General features: G+C 38.3%; 4 protein-coding genes across 6 annotated transcripts in view; 3 read left to right on the top strand and 1 right to left on the bottom strand.

Moving 5' to 3' along the window:
• LOC124120310 (thyroid adenoma-associated protein homolog) overlaps window positions 1–12,291 on the bottom strand; it is a 48,815-nt gene extending 36,524 nt beyond the window's left edge. The window contains exons 1-3 of one of the 2 annotated variants that reach the window (XM_046483109.2): window positions 12,212–12,291; window positions 1,061–1,179; window positions 336–454 (exon numbers count right to left, since the gene is read on the bottom strand). In XM_046483109.2, coding sequence (XP_046339065.2) covers window positions 336–454; window positions 1,061–1,174 — 233 coding nt within the window. In that variant the 5' untranslated portion in view covers window positions 1,175–1,179; window positions 12,212–12,291. Of the gene's footprint in view, window positions 1–335; window positions 455–1,060; window positions 1,180–12,197 lie in introns of both variants that reach the window. The other variant, XM_046483108.2, reaches the window with a different exon arrangement.
• Window positions 9,463–9,917, top strand: LOC124120308 (protein TsetseEP-like). The gene is made up of 2 exons (XM_048403379.1): window positions 9,463–9,637; window positions 9,670–9,917. The coding sequence occupies exons 1-2, from the start codon at window positions 9,463–9,465 to the stop codon at window positions 9,915–9,917; spliced, it is 423 nt and encodes a 140-aa protein (XP_048259336.1).
• A 186-nt stretch (window positions 12,292–12,477) lies between the features above and the next one.
• The window catches only part of LOC124146494 (pleckstrin homology domain-containing family H member 1-like), a 193,448-nt gene continuing 179,417 nt past the window's right edge, over window positions 12,478–26,508 (top strand). For both annotated transcript variants that reach the window (XM_048403928.1, XM_048403929.1), the window contains exon 1: window positions 12,478–12,756. The gene's annotated coding sequence lies outside the window, so the exon portion shown is untranslated. The remainder of the gene's footprint in view (window positions 12,757–26,508) is intronic.
• LOC125384358 (vegetative cell wall protein gp1-like) lies at window positions 22,215–25,384 on the top strand. The gene is made up of 2 exons (XM_048403378.1): window positions 22,215–22,311; window positions 24,426–25,384. Exons 1-2 carry the CDS (start codon window positions 22,215–22,217, stop codon window positions 25,382–25,384), a joined length of 1,056 nt encoding a protein of 351 aa, XP_048259335.1.

Genomic DNA, 26,508 nt, shown 5'->3' with positions numbered 1-26,508 from the left:
CCTATACAGTTATGGTAAGTCATTTTATTGAAATCAATAGAATATAGTTATTTGTATACCACAAAATCATTTCCATAAACACAGGCATGAAGTTACTAATTTCTCATTAAAGAATCTAGCTATCTGATTGGTCAGTTATCGTCATACAAGTCAGTTGGCCGGCCTATTTGGATATCATGACGTCATATTGTTTGACGTGACGTTACACGCTTGTCACGTCACAACTGACCCTGTTCATGCTGGAGGTTCCTGTACACAACTCGACCTTCGGCCTTGAGGTGTACACTCCCATCAGCAAGAATGAAGATCATGACACCTATTCATCATTGGTTTACCTTGCAAGAATTCTCTTGGCTGAAAACTTTGGTCCGCATTCAAAATACACTTCAACCAGTGTCTTCACAATTTCTTCCCTTTCAAGGAGTGCAACATTTTCTTTAAATGTCTTCAAAACCTGAAAAGTTATGAACAAAACATTCTGAAGAGAACATATGCATCAGTGAGTTGGGTTTGACAATGCTTTGAACAGTCAAGTACAGTAAACTATGTTTATAACGAACACATTAAAAACAAAGTTATTTTTTTGTCCCGGCCATTTGCTGTTTATATGCTGTATATATGCTTATAACGAACTATAATGGAATAACTATTATAATGAACTAACATCAACAAGGGAGGAAATCACAAAGTGCTGCATGTCTCATATGTATAGAACTCTGATGAAACACAGCAAAGGTATGGTGTTTACAAATCTAGAACCACAATCAGGGTGTATCTGGTATTTAAGCCCACATTCATAGGATTCTGGCATTCCTAAGGGAAGCAACTCTTCAAAACAAATCATGTCCCTTGGATAATCATGAGGCATAACCTACATAACATAGGAACAAGGATTCAACGGATGACCATCCTCGTATCCAGTGTATCATATCTCCATTTTACTGGGATGAACACACTGGATCCATTTGCCACAATAGCTTTGTCCTGAGTGACACGACACTAAAAATAGCCATCCAATCAAATTACTTATACATAAAGGGTAATTTCCCCCTTCTCTTACCTCTTTGAGGGACATAAGATAGCCCTTGGAATTATTCACAGGCAGGAGAGATGCACACAGGGCCTCAGTATCTACTGTGCCAGGATTCTCTCCCTTGGATTGTAGTGTCGCCATGATGCCTGCAAGCCAAAAAGCTCATATTAGAAAAAATATACAATAACAGGACGAGAAACATCAAGTAGTGAACATAATTTACTGAAGACAAATGTCAGTGACAATAAATATCCTATGACAAAATATCTGTAATGTAATCTATTATACACAGCAAATAATATACCTACGCTTATCATAACAAAAGTGACCACCTCTTTTTCCAACCAGTTTGTTGAAATCTGCCTAACGTAACGATAATGATGCTCCTTTTTACTATAAAGTTTGATGCAGTGTCAAAGTGAGGCTGATGATGATGAGGATGAATTACCTCCCTTTACACGCCGTAACTCTAAGTGGTTCTGTCGCCAAATAAGAAAACATTATCACCTGTCCTACCACTTTCAATGCTGTGCAACTTAAACTTTATCATAATACTGATGAATTAAGGCAAAACAAAATGTAAGATAGTCTTACAGGAGGATATATAACCAACAGTTGCTGTTGTATTGCAACAGTAAATTTCTGATGCATAAGGTATTTTAACATAGTTATTCAGATTTGCTGCTTGGCTGCTTGTGGCTAATGCAAGCTATACTGCAAGGAAAATAATTTTATAAAGAGACCAACACATTCTTTGGATATATATACACAATTAATCTATAATTGAACCAGACACCAGTCCCTAGACAAACATACAGCAGTAGGCTTTTGTGTGGTATGTAGACATCTCATTTCTTAAAACAGCACTGTAATCACTTTCCAAATGTGTTGTGAGCTATGAGTGAGTGAGTGAGTGAGTGAGTGAGTGAGTGAGTGAGTGAGTGAGTGAGTGAGTGAGTGAGTGAGTGAGTGAGAGTGAGTTTGGATTAACGCCGTTTTAACAGTATTCCAGTTATATCGTGGCGTTTCAGCTTCATGTGGGAGGAAAGCTCGAAGTGATGCAGGTCTCAGACATTTACCACTTTGGTGAAACCCACGAGCACGGGTATGGTGCTGACAAACCTAGAAACATAGGTTTCTGGTGTGTCCAAGGAATGCAACTCTGCACACCGAATCGCGGCGTTTTAAACGACTTGGCCACCCGTGCCCCCAGTGAGATATAAAATATATAATGATTTATACTTATGTAGTTAAGGTGTGAGGGTAGCATGAGGCAAACTGTACTGACAACTAACCATGTTGTATGCAAACTGCACTGTAGACAAAAGATGAATCAAGCTGTCTAAGGATATACACAGTGTACACGCTGGCTTTTGAAACTGCCAGTCCTTGTGGACTGTCAACTCTAAAAATTACCAGTCCCCCTAATTTTTGCCAGTCCCAACTTTCAACAAATAAAAAAACGTATGAAATTTTTTTGGTTTTACTTCTTTCAACTTCATGTTCAGTGCAAATATGTCATCTCTGAAGTAACTTCGTCAGATCTGTATGTCATTCACACAAACTTCAGTCACAATTTTCTCTTTATTTTTCAATATTTCGAGACAAAGTCGCTGCAACTGGATAATTTAACCTAGAAATAGACAAGGGGAAACCCTGATGGTAACAGACAAGCTGACTTTGTTAGGAAAATGTACTTACAACTTATATGAATATCCCCGATGTTTTGTTCAACAACGAAGATTCATAAGTACTTTATTTGCCGGTCCACAGGGCCTGGCAGTCACATGAATTACCGGTTGAAGCCTAATTTTACCAGTAAAAAACTGGTATTTACCGGTAAACAGGAACACTGAATACATTATGAGCATGAGGAGTAGTAGACATAGGACTAGGTACTGTAGGTTGGTCAGCCATTACCTTAGTTGTTTTAAAGGGTGTAATAAATGGGGTTTGGGGTGTATTCATTCAGACCCATCAATCAACTTTCAATAAACAACACATTAATCGAAAACCACACTAAATAAACATGTGATGCTTATTGGTTAAATAGAAAATTAGCAAAGTAAACGCATGGTCTTGCAGGGCCATATGAAAGGTTTTATGAGGATATATAAGATAGCTATGCGATAAATCGCAAAGAACAATGAAAAACAAAGCAGGGTTTTTTTCACGATAAAACATTGTTCTATCATGACTTCTTTTCTGGAGCTTCGAACATACGCGACAACTTGATATTATTTTTTAGAAGAAAATGTCTACTAAGATGTAGCTGGAAAAAACAGATAAATGTTATGGCTGGACGATTGCATCAAAAAGTGGGAGAAATATGACAATCGGTATTGGGAGAATGGGGAGGTACAGATAATCAATGTGTAAATAGTGAGAATATCTGGGACATACCAAACTTAAGCCCCATGTTCATAAAATGTGCTTGTTCAAAATTATCAGATTGTATTCAGGGAGTCATCAGTATTAAAATAAGGGTAAATATTTTTAAAGCATGTACATTTTATAAACATTCTTAAAATGCACCATGTGCACATAATCATGATATAATGTTGATATCTCATATCAGGAAATAAACGACTCGTGGTTGTTGTTTATCGTACAATAAAATAATAATCAATAATAACAATGTATCTATTTAACAATCTTAAGCTAAGTTCTAAGACGCATGTAATTTGTTGTGTACATGTGTTGACTGCTGTATGCCTACCTCAAACTACCTAATCATTTCGAACATAGTTAAGATGATGATATGTAATATAAATGTGACAGATACAACATTGTACATATTCATTTTATTCACCTTCAGTATCTGCTTTTAAGTGTTCAACTTTTATGTTTAATTATTGGTTAAGATAGATTACATGTAGTTAATGTGTCCTCCATGTTGTAAGCCTTAACCATGTTAACAAACCCAAGCCATGACGTGCTCAACTGATTGGCCAAGCTAACCCTCAAAGCTGACCCTTTGTCTCAGTGCATGTTCTCAGTCTGCACACATTTCTTACACAGACATGTTGGCAAGTAAAACCATCTAAAATCAGGTTAGTTTAATATGTTTGTGTATAGTTGTATTGCATGTTATTGCATTTAAATGTTGCAGTATATTAAACCTATAATACTAAACTTAACTAAAAGTGTTTAATATTATCATATTCTCAGTTACAATCTATTTAAGTAAATGTGGTAAACAAGACTCATAAATTGTAAGCTTTGGGAATAACTAATATATATCACTTTTCTGTGTCTCTATTCTTGTATATATGAGGAAGAGTGTATGTGTTGTTTTACAGAATAGGCTATGTTTTAAATGCTTTTGTGATCAGTTCTGTATAATATACAGTCTGTACTATACAGGATCCGGAGTAATATTTTAAAGTGTATGTAAATAGTATAGTTGTATTAGTCATTGTTATAAAGTACATGTTTTATTCAGATATACAGAATAACAAGTTGCGGCACTGTGGTCGGGAAGACACCCCAGTCTCACCCACAGGGTAGGCAGATGATTACTTGTATACTCTGTTTTTATATTTGTGACACATAAGTGTGTCACTCGTAATTTCATGTAACCCGTATATGTATGTATTTTGAAAGAGATTTATAATCTCTTGACACTTAGATAATATAATATATGGATAATTATTCTACTTGGTTCTTACATCAGTTAGCAGATTATTGTACAGTATAACAACTTGTATATGAATAACATCTGTTTGTAATGTAAAACGGTTTGTACTACAGTGATGTTGATGACTGCATTATGTATATTGTTAATATTACTTATCATTCCTTTAATATGTTTCAGGGTGTAGATAAATATATGAAACGTCCATTGGTGGAATCAAATGTCTCTCACCCGTAGCATGTGTTTGTATATTTCACATACACTGCCCTGCTACAAATGGAGCCCCCAGTCAGGACTATAGCCGTCATGGAAGCAACATCCACTATAGATGGTTTCCTTGAAGTGACTTTTGTGTGACCTTGGACACTGTCGCGTGACATTGGTGTGTTTATTGTGACCTATTTCCAGTATTGGATATTGCTACTTCAGCTTGAACATTCAATTCAATTCATGGACATTCTGATCATGTGAGTCCCCATCATGTATTAGTTCATTGCTAGCTAGCATTTGACTTTCAATTTACTTTGTATCTGGCGCCAGTTCAGTTAAGTTCTGTAAACTGTGACTTTGCTTACATCCCATATTTTGTACTAAGTTTTGTATTACAGTAGACTTCTTTGTCAGCTACTTCTCATTTTCCTGTTGGTACCAACATTGTCTACGTAGCTACAGGTTCTTTTGTGATGAGTTTAGTTTAGTTTAGTTTGGTTTAGTTCTGTTTGGTTTTGTTAAGTTTAGCTTAGTTTAGTTCTGTTTGGTTTTGTTAAGTTTAGCTTAGTTTAGTTTAGTTCTGTTAAGTTTAGCTTAGTTTAGTTTAGTTCTGTTTGGTTTTGTTAAGTTTAGCTTAGTTTATTTTTGTATAGTTTAGATTTAGTTTACCATTAGTTTTAAGTTAGTTTACTTATATAACGGTACTCAGTGTGTATGTGTTTATGAAAATAGCTTGATTACATTTCTACTTTCTGTCCTTGTTTTATCAAATAAAAGGTTAGCAAATAAAAATTAAATAAATTAAATAAGTGTGTCACACTTGTGAATTCATGTAACCTGTATATGTATGTATTTTGAAAGAGATTTATAATCTCTTGACACTTAGATAATATAATATATGGATAATTATTCTACTTGGTTCTTGCATCAGTTAGCAGATTATTGTACAGTATAATAACTAGTATAAGAATAACATCTGTTTGTAATGTAAAACGGTTTGTACTACAGTGATGTTGATGACTGCATTATGTATATTGTTAATATTACTTATCATTCCTTTAATATGTTTCAGGGTGTAGATAAATATATGAAACATCCATTGGCGGAATAAAACGTCTCTCACCCGTAGCATGTGTTTGTATATTTCTCATACACTGCCCTGCTACAAATGGAGCCCCCAGTCAGGACTATAGCCGTCATGGAAGCAACATCCGCTATAGATTGTTTCCTTGAAGTGACTTTTGTGTGACCTTGGACACTGTCGCGTGACATTGGTGTGTTTATTGTGACTTTTCCAGTATTGGATATTGCTACTTCAGCTTGAACATTCAATTCAATTCATGGACATTCTGATCATGTGAGTCCCTATCATGTATTAGTTCATTGCTAGCTAGCATTTGACTTTCAATTTACTTTGTATCTGGCACCAGTTCAGTTTAGTTCTGTGAACTGTGACTTTGCTTACATCTCATAGTTAGTATTTTTTCATGTACTAAGTTTTGTATTACAGTAGACTTCTTTGTCAGCTACTTCTCATTTTCCTGTTGGTACCAACATTGTCTACATAGCTACAGGTTCTTTTGTGTTTAGATTAGATTAGATTAGTTTAGATTAGTTTAGATTAGTTTAGATTAGTTTAGTTTAGATTAGTTCTGTTTGGTTTTGATTAGTTTAGTTTAGTTCTGTTTAGTCAAGTTCTGTTTAGTCAAGTTAAGTTTTGTTAAGTTTAGTTCTGATTAGTTTTGTTAAGTTTAGTTTAGTTTATTTTTGTATAGGTTTGATTTTGTTTACCATTAGTTTTTAGTTAGTTTACTTATACAACGGTACTCAGTGTGTATGTGTGTATGTAAATGGCTTGATTACATTTCTACTTTCTGCCCTTCTTTAATAAAATAAAAGGTTTATAAAATAATTAATAAAATTTAATTGCATAAATTAAACATAAGCTAAACATGTCTAAATTTACTGACTCTATGACGACAGACTTTTGCACTTTCTTTGAACATTTCACATTATGTTACTAACATCCCCTTCCACTCCCTCTGTGTTGTCTGTAGATTTAGAATTTAGTTACTTCCTTGGTTTGCAAATACACTTTGTAGGTATTGTATTTTCAACTTGGGATTTGCCGTATGCCTAGTAGTACATTCAAGTATATGTACACCTTATCCTGTGTACACTTGTGATGTGCTTCTTTCTTTTGTACGCCATGATATAACAGATTACTGTTAAAACCGACCTTAAACCGGCCTTAAACCAAACTCACTCACTCTTTCTTGTGTGAGTATATAATTACACTTTGTCTTCCCGTGTGATATGTTGGGAGGGATTGCCTTTCAGCTTAGCTTGTGTATTAGTTGTCTGAACTAGTTCCGACATTCCACTTGTTTGTCTTTGTTTGCCCTAGTAGTCGGTACAGGCCTTATCCACCTCACTACACACGTGTACAGTAGATATTTCCTACTGTGGTTAATCTGTTTGTGTTCCCATACCTGCATTTCAGAAAGATTGCAACATGAGTCAAGTTGCTTATTTCATGCATCTGTCAGTGTGACACTCTATATCACTTGGTACTTGCTATGCACCCATCACGGGATTGGTGTTTCCCTCATTTGACCTCCGGGTACCCTTTGATATTCCCTCTCTACCTCGTTGGCACATGGTCAGCTTTTTGAGCAGTTGTGTTTGTTTTCTTTGCCTACTTCTGCTGCATTCCTTAACCATCGAGTTCAAGGATGAGGAGTTGGAAGGCATGGCCACACTTTTTAAGAAGTTGGGGATGCAACCGAAGGCTGATATGCCTGAGGATTTTAAAGCCTGAATCAAGGACATGTATTCTCGCCAAGGCCCTCTTACCAGGGAAAATGAAGAGACAACTGGACCTCCTACTCACCACAGATGCAGGATGTTAAGCCTGTATCTGTAGCGTACCATCAGTTCCCTAAGCTGCCATTGTTTAGTGGAGATTTTCAGGGCAAGGATGTCTCATTTGACCTTTGGACTTACGAAGTGGATTGTTTCTTGATTGAAGTTCACACTGTCCTTGGGCATCCAAAATTGTCTTAGCTAGGAAGAAGAATGGAGCTTTAAGGATGTGTATAAATTTTAGACAGCTTCACAACCGCACCATCAAAGATTCCTATGCTTTACCATGTATTGAGGAGCTGTTAGACTGTTTAGGAGGTATGACCTATTTCTCTGTTTTGGATATGAAGAGCAGGTACCATCAGGTTGAGATAGAGGAGAGACATAAGGAAAGAACTGCCTTTACTGTTGGACCATTGGGTTTCTTAGAATATAACAGGATGCCATTTGGTCTTTCCAATGCCCCAGCAACTTACCAGCGACTTGTGGAGCAGTGTCTCAAGTGACTCCATCTGAAGATCTGCCTCATCTACCTTGATGACCTTATAATCTTTTCCAAGACTTATGAGGAACCTGTTCAACGTCAGAAGACTCCAGGAATGTGGTCTGAACCTCGTGCCAAAGAAGTATAGAGTCATCAAGACAGACGGAGAAGAACATGAACAGTTAGTCCTTCCAACAAGATGTAGATTGACCGTATTGCGAAGTCTCAACGTCAGTGTTGGGCATCCAGGGAGAGACAGAACCTTGTCTCTCATCAAGGACAGATTTTATTGGCCTGGGATGACCCAAGGATGTAGAGACTCATGTTCAACAATGTGTACTGTGTCTGCGTCGTAAAATACCAACAGGAAGAGCTCCACTGGTCAGTATAGAAACTTCACAGCCTCTAGAACTGGTCTGCATGGACTTTTTCACCCTGGAGCGATCAAAAGGAGGACTGCAACATGTTCAAGTAGTGACTGACCACTTCACCCGCTATGCCCAGGCCTACACTACCAAGAACATGATGGCAAGACAACTGCTGAAGTCTTCTTCAACAATTTCATTATACATTATGGGATACCTAAGCGTATCCAATCGGATCAAGGAGCCAACTTCACTGGGAATCTCATGCAGGAGTTATGTGAGCTTCTGAAAAAATCAACAAATCATGGACCACACCATATCATCCAATGGGGAATGGGATGTGTGAACGTTTCAACAGGACTCTCTGCAACATGCTTGGTACGCTTGACCCAGATAGCAAGAAGAACTGGAAAGCCTATATTGGACCATTAGTACACGCATACAACTGTACTCGCCATGAATCAACAGGCTTTGCACCATTCTTCTTGATGTATGGACCCGATCCACCTCTCCCGGTGGACATAGCTTTTGGACTTGACATGGATTCAGCCAAGTCAAAATCAATGACCTCTTACATCAATGATTTGAAAGATCGTCTCACCCAAACTTATGACATAGCATCTTCTTCTGCAGCTAAGAAAGCCCAGTCCAGGAACAAAAGTTTGTACGATCAAAAAGCAAGAGCAGCTGTCATTGAGAAAGGAGACAGAGTACTTGTGAAGGTGGTGGCCTTTGACGGCCGGCACAAATTAGCAGACAGATGGGAAGAAGATATTTATGTCATCTTGGACTAAATCTATCTATACCAGTATTTGTCATTGGTAAGGAGAATGGACCCGGACGGACAAGAACCGTGCACAGGAATTTAATGCTTCCTATCGGCTCTCTTCCCCGTACAGCGCCAGTGCCTAAACCAAGACGAATCAAGTCTCCACAACCACAACCTAAAGTTCGACCAAGGACGTGTGTAAACCAGACACCAGAGAAGACACCACAGGCGTCTCACAGGATGAAGATGAACTGGAAGATGGAGAAGATATGGTGTTAGTCACCACTCATCATTCAAACTCTGCAGGGTCAGCTCTTTATCCAGCTGACAGGCCACCTGAAGACAAGCCGACCGAAGATGTTGAGAGTGAGGACCAGAACACTGAAGTTGATGGAAGGGATGAGACTGTAGATGAACAACGGGAACAGCCTACAGAAGAACCTCCAGTTCCACCTGTGGATGTCCCACCAGACGAGGAAATTGTGGCTGCACCGGTGCCACCGAATCCTCAACCAAGTAGGTCTGTTCGAGAGCGGAGACCACAAAAAGGATGAGCGGTGGTGGGTTTGCTCTTTCAGCAGTTACTCAACCAGACTGTTTATCTTGAGCAAACTATCTCAGTTCTCTCATAGGAGTGCTTGAGGGCCAGCCAAAACATCTTTCTGATGCCCTACTGGATCTGGTCACAGTAAAGAATAAATGATGATGTCATTTCACCGAGGGACATATAAATGTGACAGATACAACATTGTACATATTAATTTTATTCACCTTCAGTGTCTGCTTTTAAGTGTTCAACTTTTATGTTTAACTATTGGTTAAGATAGATTAAATGTAGTTACTGTGTCCTCCATGCTGTAAGCCTTAACAAACCCAAACCACGATGTGCTCAACTGATTGGCCAAGCTAACCCTCAAAGTTGACCCTTTGTCTCAGTGCATGTTCTCAGTCTGCACACATTTCTTACACAGACATGTTGGCAAGTAAAACCATCTAAAATCAGGTTAGTTTAATATGTTTGTGTATATTTGTATTGTATGTTATTGAATTTAGATGTTGCAGTATGTTAAATCTATAATACTAAACTTAACTAAATGTGTTTAATATTATCATATTCTCAAATACAATCTATTTAAGTAAATGAGGTAAACAGAGAGCAGATACAATTCAAAGCTGGTAATGTTTTACAAAATGAATAACCATTTCTCCCCAGAATATCTTTGTAGGCTTATTCCTAATAGTTTCGGAAAACACAAATTATGACTTAAGGGATAAAACTAATCCCTCGAACAGTGAAGTATAAAACAAAAGCTTATGCAGATTCATTTATACCAGCTACAACACAATTTTGAAATGTCTTACCAGAAAACGGAGGCAGAGACTGTTACACAATTTTAGAATTTGCTTCACGTAAAGGGAGATAATGGTACACTGGGATTTAAATTATGGAAGCAGATTATGTCAAATTATTCAGTCGCCTCAGGCTTGGCTGCAGCTATGTTAATGCAGATCAATATGATAGATATATCTTGGATACAAAGTCTTGTTCCTGTGGATATCATACCAAAGATACATTACACTTCTTTTTATAGTGTACAAATTACTATGTTCTTCGAAATGAAATGTATTTTTACCAAGATGGTTATTGTTTACAAACAGTGCTCTGCGTAAATTCGTATTTGATTAAGAAAGAGCAATTCCTAATATAAGATTCTATTCAAAACTTCATATTAAAAACTGGCAGATTTTCATTTAAATGAATTGTTTAATATAAACTGCAAATAGATTTATTATATATACAATCTAGCTTTGCATGTACAATTCATTGTTTCATCTAACCTTCATTGGTGTATTTATTGTAACATGTCCTATGTAAATGGAGCGGTATTAACATAAGCGCTTCGCTTGTTTACCAATCCATTTTCACACTTTTGTGAAAATAAATATGTTTAAACCATGTGTTAAACAAGACTTATAAATTGAAAGCTTTGGGAATAACTAATATATATATATCACTTTTCTGTCTCTCTATTCTTGTATGTATGAGGAAGAGTGTATGCGTTTCACAGAATAGGCTATGTTTAAAATGCTTTTGTGATCAGTTCTGTATAATATACAGTCTGTACAGTACGGGATCCGGAGTAATATTTTTAAGTGTATGTAAATAGTATAGTTGTATTAGTCATTGTTATAAAGTATATGCTTTATTAAGACACCCCAGTCTCACCCACAGGGTAGGCACATGATTACATGTATAGTCTGTTTTTATATTTGTGTGACACATAAGTGTGTCACACTCGTAAATTCATGTATGTATTTTGAAAGAGATTGATAATTTCTTTACACTTAGATAATATAATATATAATTATTCTACTTGGTTCTTACATCAGTTAGCAGATTATTGTACAGTTTAACATCTAGTATATGAATAACATGTTTGTACTACTGTGATGTTGATGACTGCATATGTGTATTGTTAATATTACTTATCATCCCTTTGAAATGTTTCAGGATGTTGATAAATATATGACACTGGCGGAATAAAACGTCTCTCACCCGTAGCGTGTGTTTGTATATTTCTCATTCACTGCCCGGCTACCCCCATAAAACTGCTCAAACCAGACAGGTACAGAGACCACTGATCTTTAGTTAAATTAGTGGGCCAACTTAGTGTGTCGACTCATATGTCACAAAACAACAAATAGTATCATGTATGTCACGTAAACCTGTCAAATCAGATTGATTATAAACAACACCTAATGAATGTCATGGAGTAGGATTCTATCGACAGTCGACCTACAGATTTGCTATTGGAAATAATGGGGCATCTTACTGGAGATACGCTACCTTGCCTTATTAGCTGCTGGGTTGATCATATATTGTCATCTTGTAAACAAGGTGCACACGTGGGTGGCGCCATCTTGACAGTTTCGCAGTAAAGAGTGCATGATTAATTCATATTCATTGAGGAATTAAATTATAGGGACATTTTTGTTGTGCAACACATTAATTCATTATTATTGTAATATGCGTCTATTTTTAATTTCAAATGGAAGTATTTGTTTATTATTATTTTGTGTTCACTCCTGATTACTTTCCATATGTGCCTTACTTCCGGTTTTCAATACACCGACGGAGAAGCCTGTTGAACATAAAACACGAACCATGCGCAGTTTTGTTATTTAAATGTCCATCGCATATTAGTTCATTATACCGTAATTTACTTATAGTCTTCATCTAGCCTTCATAGGGAAAAGGAATTGTCTTGCAAGCAACGGTGATACTTGCGACTGAATGGGTGTCAACAAAGTCTCGGCTAAGACAGAGGTGTCAAGTGTCACATCAGAAATCGATCATCTTTTTATGACAGTGTGCAATTCCGGTACTTACAGGTAAGTCCATCCACATTCTTCACAGACAATGAAAGAGTTCATGTCAATGTTTACTAGTTTATGCAAAATGATAATGTTAACAAACTGCCAACAAACCTGTGCTCTGCACGGGCATAGTGTCATGGTATTATTGGATTGAGCAAACAAAAGGTATTTTATCTGGTAATTATGACCCTGTGCAGATGTATCTTTTGACAAGGTTGGACTGGACAACTGACATGATTATTAGGGGATATTTTAAAGAGGAATTCATGACATGACATTATAACAGATGATGATGTTTTAGTGTATATTGTGTTAGTGATAAGAAATTAATAATGATGAATGTTGTTAATGTTTATCATGGTCATGTTTGTATATTGTAATCTAAAGTAAGTACAAACTATGGCATGTAGGGTACGATGAACATCACAAATGTTATTGCTAATTTTAATTAATCACCAACAGTTAATATGATACTCCTGTATGTATTGGCAGCAGGGATGCTACCTTGACTGCTAGGATCCATAGGTGGGTGTTCTTGTCCCAGACTCACCTTGTTTATGATCATTGGTGTGTGAGCACCATACTGTTACCAGTTGTCGGTTCAGTCACCATAGTGATAAACATCTGCATCACACTGGTCCTTCTACATTAAATTTTACTAACGGTGCCATGATATAACTGAAATACTGAGAAGGGGGCATTAATGCATAAACATTCACTCACCCATATGTTCTGTTGGCTTGTTTGTGGTGGTGATATGTCTAAATAAAATATACTTTCAAACCTAATAGTCAAGTTACAATATTGTATGCAGTCATGAAGGTGTGAACATATTCTGTATGCATGTTGACACTATACCACATCAGTGCAAGGTTTTTATGTGCCCTGTTCCCTGGCTGTTCCCAAGCTATCATGAAGACGATGCTAGAGATAAGAATCATGTTAAGATTTTTTATTGGAACTTTAATTCACATACGTGGTATTCTCAGATATTAAGAGTATCCTTTTAGAGTGATTCATGATCACTTGGTGTAATTTGTTCTAATAATCTTGACAATATGTTAACTGAATTAGTATTTTATCAATTTAATTATATTATTATTATTAAAATGTTAAGATTTTATAATGTACACAAGGTGATGATTATACAGTGCAACATGTCCAAAATGGACTTGTCCTTAGACAGTTTTCTGTTTGTACCAGACTATTTTCATGGTCAGACATTTTTAGATTAAATTACCATGATAACAAGCAATTAAAATCTGTTGAAGTCACTTTCTTAATGCAAGATTTTAGGCTTAATCTCTAGGACAAAAGATCAATTTATAAGGTAATACATTCGTCCTGATTTCGATTGGTTTCAGACTCACCGAGCACATTTCACTTGCACTATCGGATAAGCTGATTAAATCAATCATCTATATGTTTACAACATGACTGGTGCTCCTGGCTTCTACCTTTGTGAAAATAGCATAAATAAACACAAGTTACCTAAGACTTCCGAATCAGCTGATCGGTGGCTCACCCTAAACCTGAATAATACACACTGCTGTCTAAATTGGACTATTATTTCAGTGAAAACGAATCTGGCTTCGATTGGTTTCACTGTAAACAGATATTATCCCATGCCATTCTAAGCCATGCTATTCAGACGCATTCACTTGCCTGAAATTCTGAGCCATTTTCAGATCTCCATTGTGCTCCTTGGTAATTTTCACTAAAAGGCTTTTTGATCACATCGTGATGGTGATTGCACTGATCTTGAAATGTATGCTTGTCTTCACAGACCAAGTTTAAGTCTTTGGGTAGCTTTTCTTGTACATTTCCAACAAATTTGATTTACCAATCATATGTATACCATGTATACTGGCACCATGGACATATGTTATGGGATTACAATTAACATGATTACCGTAATCGACGTAATGAGCGCCCCGCTCTAATAAGCGCCCACGGCGATATTTGCTAATATATTGGCAAGTGCATCCCTCCCGATTGATTAATGTACACAAGACATATTTATTTGTGTATAATACGCACTTATGTGTTATATGCACCCTTGAGTATGGGCAATTAAATTCTGGAAAAATATATCTGTCGTATATAAACAGTTCAGACCGTCAGCATAAACCACAAAAATTTTCTTTCAATTCTGTTTTTTTTCACCAAAATAATATTCTAATAAGAGCCCCCTATTTCTAAGTTTGAGAGCGTCCTGGGCGCTAATATTACATCAAATATGGTAACATGAAATAATGTACAAATGTGTTTCCTTGTGTCCAGGGGCGGTCGGGTAGTCTTGTGGGCTTGTCACACCGAAGACCCGGTTCGATTTCCGACATGGGTGCAATGTGTGACGCCCATTTCTAGTGTACCCCGCCGTGGTATTGCTGGAATATTGCTAAAAGCGGCGTAAAACAATCCTCACCCACTTTGTGTCCAAATGACCATAACAACTGCTGATAGTCGTTAGCAAGGTACAACAATGGTAATCATTGGGTCCATTTTACATATTTTTGTGGCAGAGTTTTCAATGTGTGTGTGAGAAAGTAGCTATGATTATATAACAAACTCAAAAGGACCACTAAATTCAGTTTGTTATACATGTTATAACCGTAGTTTGTTACAAGTGTGTATACAGCATAACTACAGCAAATTTTAGGGACAAAAATATTATAAACGTGGTTGACTGTATCGGGCCAGATTATTATTTTACGGATGAGCCTGTCCTGAATGTTAGAAATAAAACAAAGACTGTTTTAAATTAAAGTAAGCTGTCACCACTCCTTGTTAGCATGGTTAGGAGTGTTATTCTGATAGTTTTGTTGGAAAATAGAAGGTGGAGCTGACATAAATTTTCAAAAACTTTATTATTTGTTGTTCATGTCTTGGAGAAGTCTATATTTACTGAAGAAGGGCGGTCAGACATCTGTCAGGTGTTTAGAGTTTTGCTGAAATAACATGTGTCAAGTCCTGTGTTTTATTTTTTTGTAAATACTGTTCAGTTTTACTAAGATGAATTTAGATAGCTTTGATTAACTTGCCTGTTTCGGGAGACCATTTTGCTTTGGTTCAAACACACTTTGAACATTTTGAATGATCCAGTTTGATCTAGAAGCAACTGGTTCTTTTAAAATTTGTCCTTTTTAATTTTGGAGTGACCATCCAACCTAATTTATTAACTTGAAAGCTGAGAGAAACAGAAAAATAGAACATATTACGTTAATCTGCTAATAGGACATCAATTTCACACATTACTGACTTGACAGAGTTTGCCATCGACTGGACAGAGGTTTTAGTTTAAGAAATCCCATAGCTTTGAAAAATTATTCAATGCTGAGAATATTTCAACAGCAAAATTTGCCAAGGAGTGTCCACTTGGCATGTACTCTGGTATTTATTGTCATGTGTCCAATAGCTCTCTTAATCCAATTCATTTCATATGTTATGACAAAAGATATATATTGCTTCATCTAAAATAGCCAACATTAACTGCAAAACACACTTCTAGTATTATACCCTCTATAAATGATATATGCTTTATAAATCAAAATATGTTCTATTTGTTCAGCCTTGGGTTTTTGTGGCGCCATGGGTTTACCATTTTTTTAATGGGAGATGTGTATCCTGCAACAAAAGGGAACAGAGTTTGGAAAGCATTACTCTCGATCTACAACTTTTTGGCTACTAGTAAGCTGCTAAGACTCTCCTGCTATCAGTACCAGAGAAGCAAATGATGACTTGTAACATCTCACCAGAATCAATAGGAAAAGCCTTTTTATTACCAAAGTGGGTCTGATTTGGATTAATATGAATATTGATTTTAGCATTGGGAAACTTCATAAGGATGATACAAAACCAAAAAAAAGGATTGGAAGTGGAGGGGAGGATTGAGAATGGAAATTGCGCAGTAAATGTTTCCATTCAGCGACAGTTGTAGAGTTTCAAAGCAGTCAGCTCTCTTAGCCTGGTAATAATAAATGTTGGCTTTATGATGCACTCCATTTAATTTGACTTAATATCGGACGTGATCATTTGCTATGACTCAGTGCTAAGGAATGTCTTTGCTTGGATTGTTGATAATTGATTTATGCTCGTTAATGGTGTCAAATGGTGTACAATGTTCGTAATGTTCATTACACTCGGGATACATCTCAGCATCAGACCATCACGAGACATCCCATCCCAAGTTTATCATGTTCATCATCATGATCATACAAGCTGAAAAAAGTATCTTCAATTTGAAATTGTGTTCATGATCTCCTGGCATGTAATAATATTGTTTAAGCAAACATGTCAGAGCAAATTGTAATTGGGTTTGTGGATGACACAGTTCTATCTCTTCATTATGCCAACCATGTTTACTGGTCAATTACATCTTAACATGTCAAAGACACTGTGTTTTCCTTAACATGTTAAACAGAAAGATTTCTAAAATATTCTTGATTTGGACCGTGACCATGGTGACTCAAACTACCTCACAATGTACAGAGATCAAAAAGTAGTTCCATGGTGTGGAAACCTCTATTGGAAAAAGGGATTTATCTAGACCTGACCAGAGTCCGATAATGAGCCCCTTGTCTGCAGCAAATGACAGAACAAATTCTCAATTTGAATTAAATATTTCCCAATTTCTCAGAATTTACAAACTGTACTGTAAAGAACTGTAAAATAATTAAATTTTGGACAATATCACGTTTGTTTTCCCAGTTTGGCTGCCATGGGTACGAACTGAATCTTAGATAAGTACCAGAAGGTACTTCTCCTGGACATTGGTAGCCTGTAGATATAAAGAAGAAACTGAAATTGTCTGAATTGCAATCACAATCACTTTGGCATCACAGTGCTGTAAAAATGGGTGGAAAGTCTTTAATGTACAACCAATGGTATGACAGTATTTCGATTTGAGCTGTCAAAAGGATTATCAATCTACTATCATTTCTAACTGATATATCACAAAATGTTAAACAATGAAAAAATGAAACATGAAAACAAGGTTATAAACTCTTTTGTAACCATAGTACCGGTAACCATGGAAACATAAATTGAGAAATATGACTTTAAGACATTGTAATGGTTATAATTACCGTATTCGACGTAATAAGCGCCCAGGGCGCTCTCAAAATTTGAAATAGGGGGCTCTTATTAGAATATTATTTTGGTGGAAAAAAACAGAGTCGAAAGATAAATTTCGTGGTTTATACTGACAGCCTGAAATGTTTATATACGAGAGATCCTTTTTTCGGAATTTAATTGCCCTTTATTAAGGGTGCATATAACAAACGAGTGCGTATTATACGCGAATAAATAAGTCTTGTGTACATTGATCAATCGGTAGGGGTGCTAATTGGAATTGTTCACTAGCCAATCTATTAGCAAATATCGCTGTGGGCGCTTATTAGAGCAGGGCGCTTATTACGTCGAATACGGTATGTTGTTTTCCATTAGGCCATAATTTTGTTTATGAGACTGACCCCAAAAAACAAAAATATATTTTCGGGATGTCTGTTTTATATCTAGGTGAAATTAGAAATCACAAGATTTTATCACCGCTGTTCAGTACAAAATAGGGTTAACAATGGTTAATAATAATACATATAAAAAAATCTTTATTCTTACAAAAAAACTCCAATGAATTATCTTTCAGTATCGTTAGGAAATGGTGTGACCAGTGTCATTTCATTTGTCAGAATCTTTAAAATCACAAATGCAACTGTTGAGTTGTCCCACGATCCAATGCTTGTTACCCAATGAGTTTGATTTTCTCATATTAGTAGCAGTACTAATGTAGTTGTTGAAAATTGTTATTTATTTAGTTTTTATCATCTACATTGATTTTGAGGCCAAATGTTTTGTGATCCAACTACTAAGAAAGTTGATATTACTCGATGCATATATGAGTTTTGTCGTCATGCCAGCTTTTAACATGTCTAAAAATTGGATGTCCAAAAATTAGCAGAGGTCGAAACCTCACTAACTTCAAAAGTAATGTAATTATTTCATGATGAGAAGTACAACGAATACAATCCATGATGGATCAGTGTGAGCATTGTGAGAGCTGTGAATATGTATGAATATTCAGAGCGATAACAAGCACCAGTAAAACCACCAGAATGTCCTAGTCACAAGTCGGCTTATAAGCATGATAGAAGGGTCCCTGTGAACTGGTCTTCAGCAATCCATGCTTATCATAAGAGGAGACTTACGGGATCAGGTGGTCAGCATGGTCAGACTCGCTGACTTTGTTGATGCATGTCATCGCCTCCAATTACGTGGATCAGTGCTGCTGATGTTGATCACTGGATTGTCTGGTTCAAATTCAGTTATTTACAGACCACCTTCATATGATATAAGGTTCGATTCCCGACATTGGTACAATGTGTGAAGCCCATTCCTGGTGTCCCCGGCCGTGATATTGCTGGAATATTGCTAAAAGCTGAGTAAAACCATACTCACTCACTCATATGATATAGATGGAATATTGCTGAGTGGAAAATTAAACAACAAATATACAATAAATATAGTAGGGTTCCAGTCCTATCAACACAAGCTGGAATGAATTTTGTTTGTTTGGCATGTTTATTGGTTTCAGCTCTTGGATTTGACAAATACTTGCTGGATCAAGTATAAATCAGAAGTGGTTCTTTTGATAATTTGAATAAAACAACATGGATGATATCTCCTCTTGGTGGAACACATGGGCTTCTACATTCCACTAGCGATTGCAGTTTTCACCTGCTATGTGATTAAAATAGGAGTATATTATACTGCCTGGTGTGTGTATTGTAATAATGTTATAATTGTAATATTTGGTATGGTAACACATGACGGTAAAATAATAATATAATAAGTCCATTTATTATTTGCCAAATTCCACTCACCAAGTGGATGCTCATGGTGTTCCATTACCCCGTTCATAGGATCAGTGTGCACTTGATTTCTATTCCCAGCTAATATTTGGTATGGTTACATATGACAGTAAAAATAATAAAATAATAAGTCCATTTATTATGTGCCAAATTCCATTCACCAAGTGGAGGGGCGGTCGGGTAGCCTAGTGGTTAAAGCATTCGCTCGTCACGCCGAAGACCCGGGTTCGATTCCCGACATGGGTACAATGTGTAAAGCCCATTTCTGGTGTCCCCCTGCCGTGATATTGCTGGAATATTGCTAAAAGCAGCGTAAAACCATACTCACTCACTCACCAAGTGGATGCTCATGGTGCTCCATTACCCCGTTCATAGGATCAGTGTGCACTTGATTTCTATTCCCAGCTTACTGGCTGTATACAACCCAAGCTGTCTTGAGGTGCTAACAGGTTAACAGTTACATTACCATCTCATCCTACCGGGTACCCAGTCACTGCTTGGTGAACAGAGGCATGTTTCGAACAAAGTCACTTGCCAATTTCATTAAAATAAGATCTTAGTTCTCGCTACCGCTAAACAAAGATCTGAGGACATACCATTACAGGTCACATCAGCCCGACCTTGGCGAACTTTGACCGACCAATGGAATGACTGACAAGAAGTAGACATCAGCTAATCAGAAGGCAGCTTTCTCGTTTTTTACGACACAAATGTCAAATTGGCGACTACGCTTCGAAACATATTTTAAAAATTCTTGATTAAAAATTTGAAACCTGAACCAAAGAACATTCTGGAATGGCTAAATAGATGGTCTAGATTGTATGGATTCAGTCGTTAAGCCCGTAACTATTGTTCGGAATACCCCATGTTAAAGTTTTCGAGGTTGCATGATTAGAAATCACATTCCGACTGTCACTTTCATGATCTGTTAAGTGACGCACTGATTGGTCGGAAGAAAGGTCGTTCTGACGTGACCCTTAATGGAATGTCCACAGATCTTTGTTTAGCGGTAGCGAGAACTAAGATCAGATTTGAATGAGATTCAGTCACTTGCCTTAGGAGACACACTTGTGCTTCAGTGTGGGGTAGGACAGAAGCTCTGGAAACTCACAAAAGTCAATCTGCCGAACACAGTCGCCCATCCAACTACTCTCTGCGACCAATGCTGCTTAACGACATCTGATTTGTGACCTGTGACCTGTGCTTATGACCATGTGTCACCACCTTTAATATTTATTTTGGTCAAATTAAGGAAGAAAACAACCATATTGATTACAACCACTGTTCTGAGTTTTCCATAACCTGTGGTTTTTGTTTCAGACTTGACTTTCCCCAAGAGATTAATTTTGGCAAGTATCAATTCATCATCTAGCAGTATATGAGAAAAGATCAATGTGTCTGAGAAAACTACCAACCTATTAATCGGTGTTGATTGTGGAACATATTGAAGCAGTTGTGGCCATTGTTTGTACTGGAACTACCATGATTACCCTGAAAGCTGCTAGAGCCATGAAAAAATGTGTAATATGAAATGTATAATCTAAAAAGTGTAATATAAATATTTGTTTGTGTAGTACTACTTTCCCAACTAACCCTAATCAAGAGCCCTGGGCTCAGACCTACTTTCTCTTTGTTCTCAAGTTGCACTATACCTTTTCCACCATCTTGGTATTGTCCATATTTGATGCCGCTTGTGTAAATATGATATGGATATCGATAAACTAGTCATTATCATCATTTGAAAGCAGACTTTATAGAGGATATTATATGAGTGTTTTACACGAGTGTCATAAACATGTCTGACATGAACACTCATATAATGTTCTATTTATTACCGAAGAAGATGTCTACATCATGTACGTACAGAGACAAATTTTAGCAAATAGCAACAGCAGCGGAACCACAATTTGTTGATTGACGTCAACAATCTTCAGCTATGACGTTGTTTCTCATGTAACATCCTTCCGACCTCACGTCACAATAAGATTAGAATGACGTCAACAATGCCATCCGGATGATGGAAACAATACACTGTTGTCTCATGATGCAATATGACCCTAGGCTCATATGATTTTTATTAACCCCGATATTTTTGCCCTCGTATGTAATAAAATTATTTATTGGACAATCGATGTATTGCAATTGCCCTAGGAAAGTTTAATATTCGATAGGAATATAATAATGCTATTAGTATCGTCGATAGTATGCATAACAATCGATAGTTTTAACAGTTGCAATTTGTTTATAAAACCTAAATTATGCAAATTTCTAACCTGCCTGTATGTTGGTTATGACAACTTCAGATTAGAGTTACTCCCCCATTGGTTTGAGTCGTGAGGAGAAGGACAACTGACGACTTTATAGATTGTCAGATTGTTGCAAAAGTAAAAATAGCCCCAATAGTGACACCTGTTGCAAATTAGCATTGTCACAGAAAAAACACCAAATGACCTACCTACCAATTGTAGGAAGCAAACATATTTTTATATTTCCCTAATTGTGGTCAAGGTTATGAAGTAACCTTCGGTGTGACTTGTATCCACGATTTCAAGTCTGATATCCTTTGTGCCATATTTGCTGAAGTTTGAATCATGTAGCTCCAGCATGGAAAGTCGCTTAGGCTTTAAGGAGCTTTACTCCCGGTCTAACACAACTGACAGGCAGGTGATGGGCCAGGGAGGTGCAGTAGGGATGTCTGGAGGTCAGTCTATTGTTAAGTCAGAGTGGGTCTCCTTAAACAGTAATGCAGCCTGAAAACAGTTTGATGGGAATTTTATGTCAGTGGCAGCCGGTTGACCAGCGTTTTGACTGCTGGATCGGAAGGTGATGTTAGTAGTATTTTAACCATGTTTACTGTGGGATATCAGAGTTTATTTATCAGATAGTGTGGACATATATCTGTAGCATATTTTGAATAAGTAGATCAGTCTCAGTAGTTAAGGTATCAACATGATAAAGTTGTTTCACTGGTTATTCAATAATTGACAGGATATGAAATATACAGCTAAAAGACAACAGGCATGGCCAGCCCAGTCAGAGTTGTCCAAGGCGATGTGTGGCTGTGCCGAGTCGTATCCCATGGGCTGGCTAAAAAATCTGTGATCGTGGATTGGAATCCTGTTGTGCCCCCGATATGTTTCTAGGTTTGGCTGCACCATACCCATGCTCATGGGTTTCAAAGTTGTAAACGTCTGAGACCTGCATCACTTTTCTCCCACATTAAGCTGACACGCAGTGATATAACTGGAATACTTTTCAAAGTGTCGTTTAAACCAACTCACTCACTACCAGATACCAAACTGATGCCTTGATGCAGGTTATAGTATCCCAATTGCATAGATCGAAGCTCATGATATCAATCCCTAGAGTGTCTGACTCGATGATTTACAGACCGCTGTCAAATAGCTGGAATATTGCTGAGTGCTGCAGTAAATAACAAATGAACAAATCTAGAACCACAACCAAATGGCAGGATATCTCAGTGATATCATGGACTCATTCATAGTCAGGTTATTCTGGAACCAGTTAAAAATGGGCAGGGTATCTGATATGATACTCTGATTATCTAAGAACTAGCACAAAATATCTCAGATATCATTCTGACATGGATTCTGATTAGATTCTCTCTTTTTTCTAGTTACATTCGGGCTTATTCTGGCTATATTCTGGCTTATTCTGATTTATAAAGCACTGGCTTATTCTGATTAGGTTCTGGCTTATTCTAGGTAGATTCTGGCTTATTCTGGTTAGATGGATTATTCTGATTAGGTTCTGGTTTATTGTAGTTATATTCTGGCATATTCCAGTTATATTCTGGCTTATTCTGGTTAGATTCTGGCTTATTCTGGTTAGATTCTGGCTTACTTTGGTCAAACTTAGAATATGCTTTTGTTTGAATCCATTGATTGATCCTGAGTTTGAATCCCACTGTTATCTTGAGTGTGGTCCCTGGTTTGTTAGCACCATAAGAAGTGACCCTTGTTGTTGGGTTACATCGAAGGGGTAAACATCAACTACCAGTTTGGGCTTCCCTTCCACATTAAGCTGACGTGCAATTATATAACTGATACACTGTTGAACACAGGGTAACACTCACTCAAATCCATTGCTTCAGTTAAGGAACGACCCTGCTGCCAGCAGACTAATTGCATTGGATGACTGACTCCTTAAGGTACACAAACTGGCCATTAGAAAAAACAGACAGTGTGTAAAACTGTCTGGTAGTGTTTGAGTATTGCGACATGCGAGTTCTCCAGTAATTTCACCCTTTGTGAATCAATGTTCACATAGTGTGTGTAAACAGACTCCAAATATAACCACGTCCAGATGGGACTCTTTTGAGGAGCGATTCGTCAGTGGCATTTTAGTAAATGGAAATTTCTGTAAAGTCCAAGAGCATACACCATCAGATTTTGATCTCACCTGAGGTGAAACCAAACGTGATTGCATTGAAAATACAATAAGCAGTGAAATGAAGCAAACATTATGTCTTTGGTAGATGACGTGCACGCTGACATGTCCCCAAGAGATACTTGGCCCTGACTCCCCAACCTCGCTTGACCTTTGTGATCCCCCTCCAGGTAGCGCTGTTGTTTCATGGTTAATGAACTGTCCGACTGGCTGCAAGCATTCAGCGCATAGGGAGAAAACAGCAGGATGCCATCAGTGCGTGTTCCATTCTTACTGATGGCTGTCTGTCTGGAGTGGGTTAAAGGTGCCCTTATTGTCGACATTTGTAGCATGACAACTTGTTCATCACTATCGGAAATAATCTGATAATAATGATCATGATGATATGTGCTGTTTGATGTTCAGATGGACACAAAAGGCATCATGCCCCTGTGCCATCCCTGGCACCATCTCCGGGGACGATCTCCCGGCATCATCCCCCCGACACCATCCTCCGGCATCATCCCCCCGACACCATCCCCCCGACACCATCTCCCGGCATCATCCCCCCGGCATCATCCCCCAGCACCATCCCCCAGCACCATACCCTGGCATCATCCCCCGGCACCATCCCCCGGCACCAGCACCTGGCATCATCCCCCGGCACCATCCCCCGGCATCATCCCCCAGCACCATCCCCTGGCATCATCCCCAAGCACCAGCACCTGGCATCATCCCCCGGCACCATCCCCCGGCATCATCCCCCAGCACCATCCACCAGCACCATCCCCCAGCACCATCCCCCAGCACCATCCCCAAGCACCATCCCCCGGCACCATCCCCTGGCACCATCCCCCGGCACCATCCCCCAGCACCATCCCCAAGCAACTGGCATCATCCCCCAGCACCATCCCCTGGCATCATCCCTGGCACCATCCCCCGGCACCATTCCCTGGCACAATCCCCCAGCACCATCCACCAGCACCATCCCCCAGCACCATCCACCAGCACCATCCCCCAGCACCATCCCCAAGCACCTGGCATCATCCCCCGGCACCATCCACCAGCACCAGCACCTGGCATCATCCCCCAGCACCATCCACCAGCACCATCCCCCAGCACCATCCACCAGCACCATCCCCCAGCACCATCCCCCAGCACCATCCACCCGCACCATCCCCCGGCACCATCCCCCGGCACCATCCGCCAGCACCATCCCCCAGCACCATCCCCATCCCCCGGCACCATCCCCCGGCATCATCCCCCGGCACCATCCCCCGGCACCATCCCCAAGCACCATCCCCAGGCACCATCCCCCGGCACCATCCCCCGGCACCACCCCCCAGCACCATCTCCCAGCATCATCCCCCGTCACCATCCCCTGACAACATCCCCCTGCACGATCAACCGGCATCAATCCCCGTCACCCTCCCCTGTCATCATTCCCCGGGACCATCCCCATGCTCTTAAAGTTTCACCATAGATGTAACGTACTGCAGAGCTCTGAGGCACTGGTTGTATGTCTTTCATTTGTAAGCAATATATATCACCTGTGTTCCCTTGTTTAATCCCCCCAAGTATGATAAACATAACAGAGTGGATAGTTTACCATTCGTCATGATCGTTATCCATATTACATGGGACAAATCAAATTAATTTCCATCAATATCCAAGTTTATGCTTTAAATACGATTAATAATTCAAGTATCAGTTTCCTTGTTTAAGCTTTTGGCATTAAAAATATTAAATCACCATTTTGTTCTATAGAAAGTGGAGATGCCGGCCACCGTGGTGATATGGCGTTTGAGGTGAAGTGATATTTAACATGTGCAATAATGTTTTGGTAATGAGAATGCTATGATTTGACTGACTTATAAGGCATGGTCAGCCCAGGGAGCTTAATCACCCCTACTAATACCCAGGAGGGGGTACCATTCGTAGATTTCACTGTCTATTTCAGTCCCCTCCTCTCCATCATCAAAGAGAGGCTAAGACTTCCTGTAAGTCTTCACAGAGGGATAATTGCCTTGAAAGGTGATTAATGGAAGTCATCATTAGTGGGTAGCATTCTTATGAAACTGTGCGGATCTGCCATTGATTTGTAAATGACTGATAGGGACAAGGCAAAGGAAGGTTTCTTTATTTATGAGCGGTCATTAGTGAGTTTCTGTGTCCAGCTCAAGTGACCAGCGTGTGGGATAGATGCATGTCTTGATTGATTGTTTACGAACATTGCCATCAGTAAGTGGTCATTGATTTTCCTTCAGACTGACAGGAACTGTTTTCATATTGGTCAGAAGGTCTTTTCCGTTTGTCTGTTCAAAAAACGATTCCATTAAAGATTATAGACAAATTATGGATTCCTGAGTGAGTTCAGATGGTGTGATGATTGTAAACAACTGGAATTATTTAGTCGCAAATTGTAACATAAATTGCTTTTCAATACTTATGCCTATTTTTCCAAATCTTCATTAACTAAGGTCCTCTAGACCATTGAAATTATGCTGTG

Source organism: Haliotis rufescens, unplaced genomic scaffold (genome assembly GCF_023055435.1).
Source record: "Haliotis rufescens isolate VD_foot unplaced genomic scaffold, xgHalRufe1.0.p SCAF_3, whole genome shotgun sequence".
NCBI classification, from domain to species: domain Eukaryota; kingdom Metazoa; phylum Mollusca; class Gastropoda; order Lepetellida; family Haliotidae; genus Haliotis; species Haliotis rufescens.
This window is presented reverse-complemented; position numbering and strand designations above follow the sequence as displayed.

What these genes read in the sequence shown, in the direction of transcription:
- LOC125384358 (XM_048403378.1), top strand. Translation starts at nt 22,215, where the DNA reads ATGGAAAGTCGCTTAGGCTTTAAGGAGCTTTACTCCCGGTCTAACACA. An exon ending in TGCAGTAGGGATGTCTGGAG is followed by an intron (nt 22,312 to 24,425) that starts GTCAGTCTATTG and finishes TTTGATGTTCAG; the next exon opens with ATGGACACAAAAGGCATCAT.
- LOC124120308 (XM_048403379.1), top strand. Translation starts at nt 9,463, where the DNA reads ATGCTTCCTATCGGCTCTCTTCCCCGTACAGCGCCAGTGCCTAAACCA. An exon ending in GAAGATGGAGAAGATATGGT is followed by an intron (nt 9,638 to 9,669) that starts GTTAGTCACCAC and finishes CAAACTCTGCAG; the next exon opens with GGTCAGCTCTTTATCCAGCT.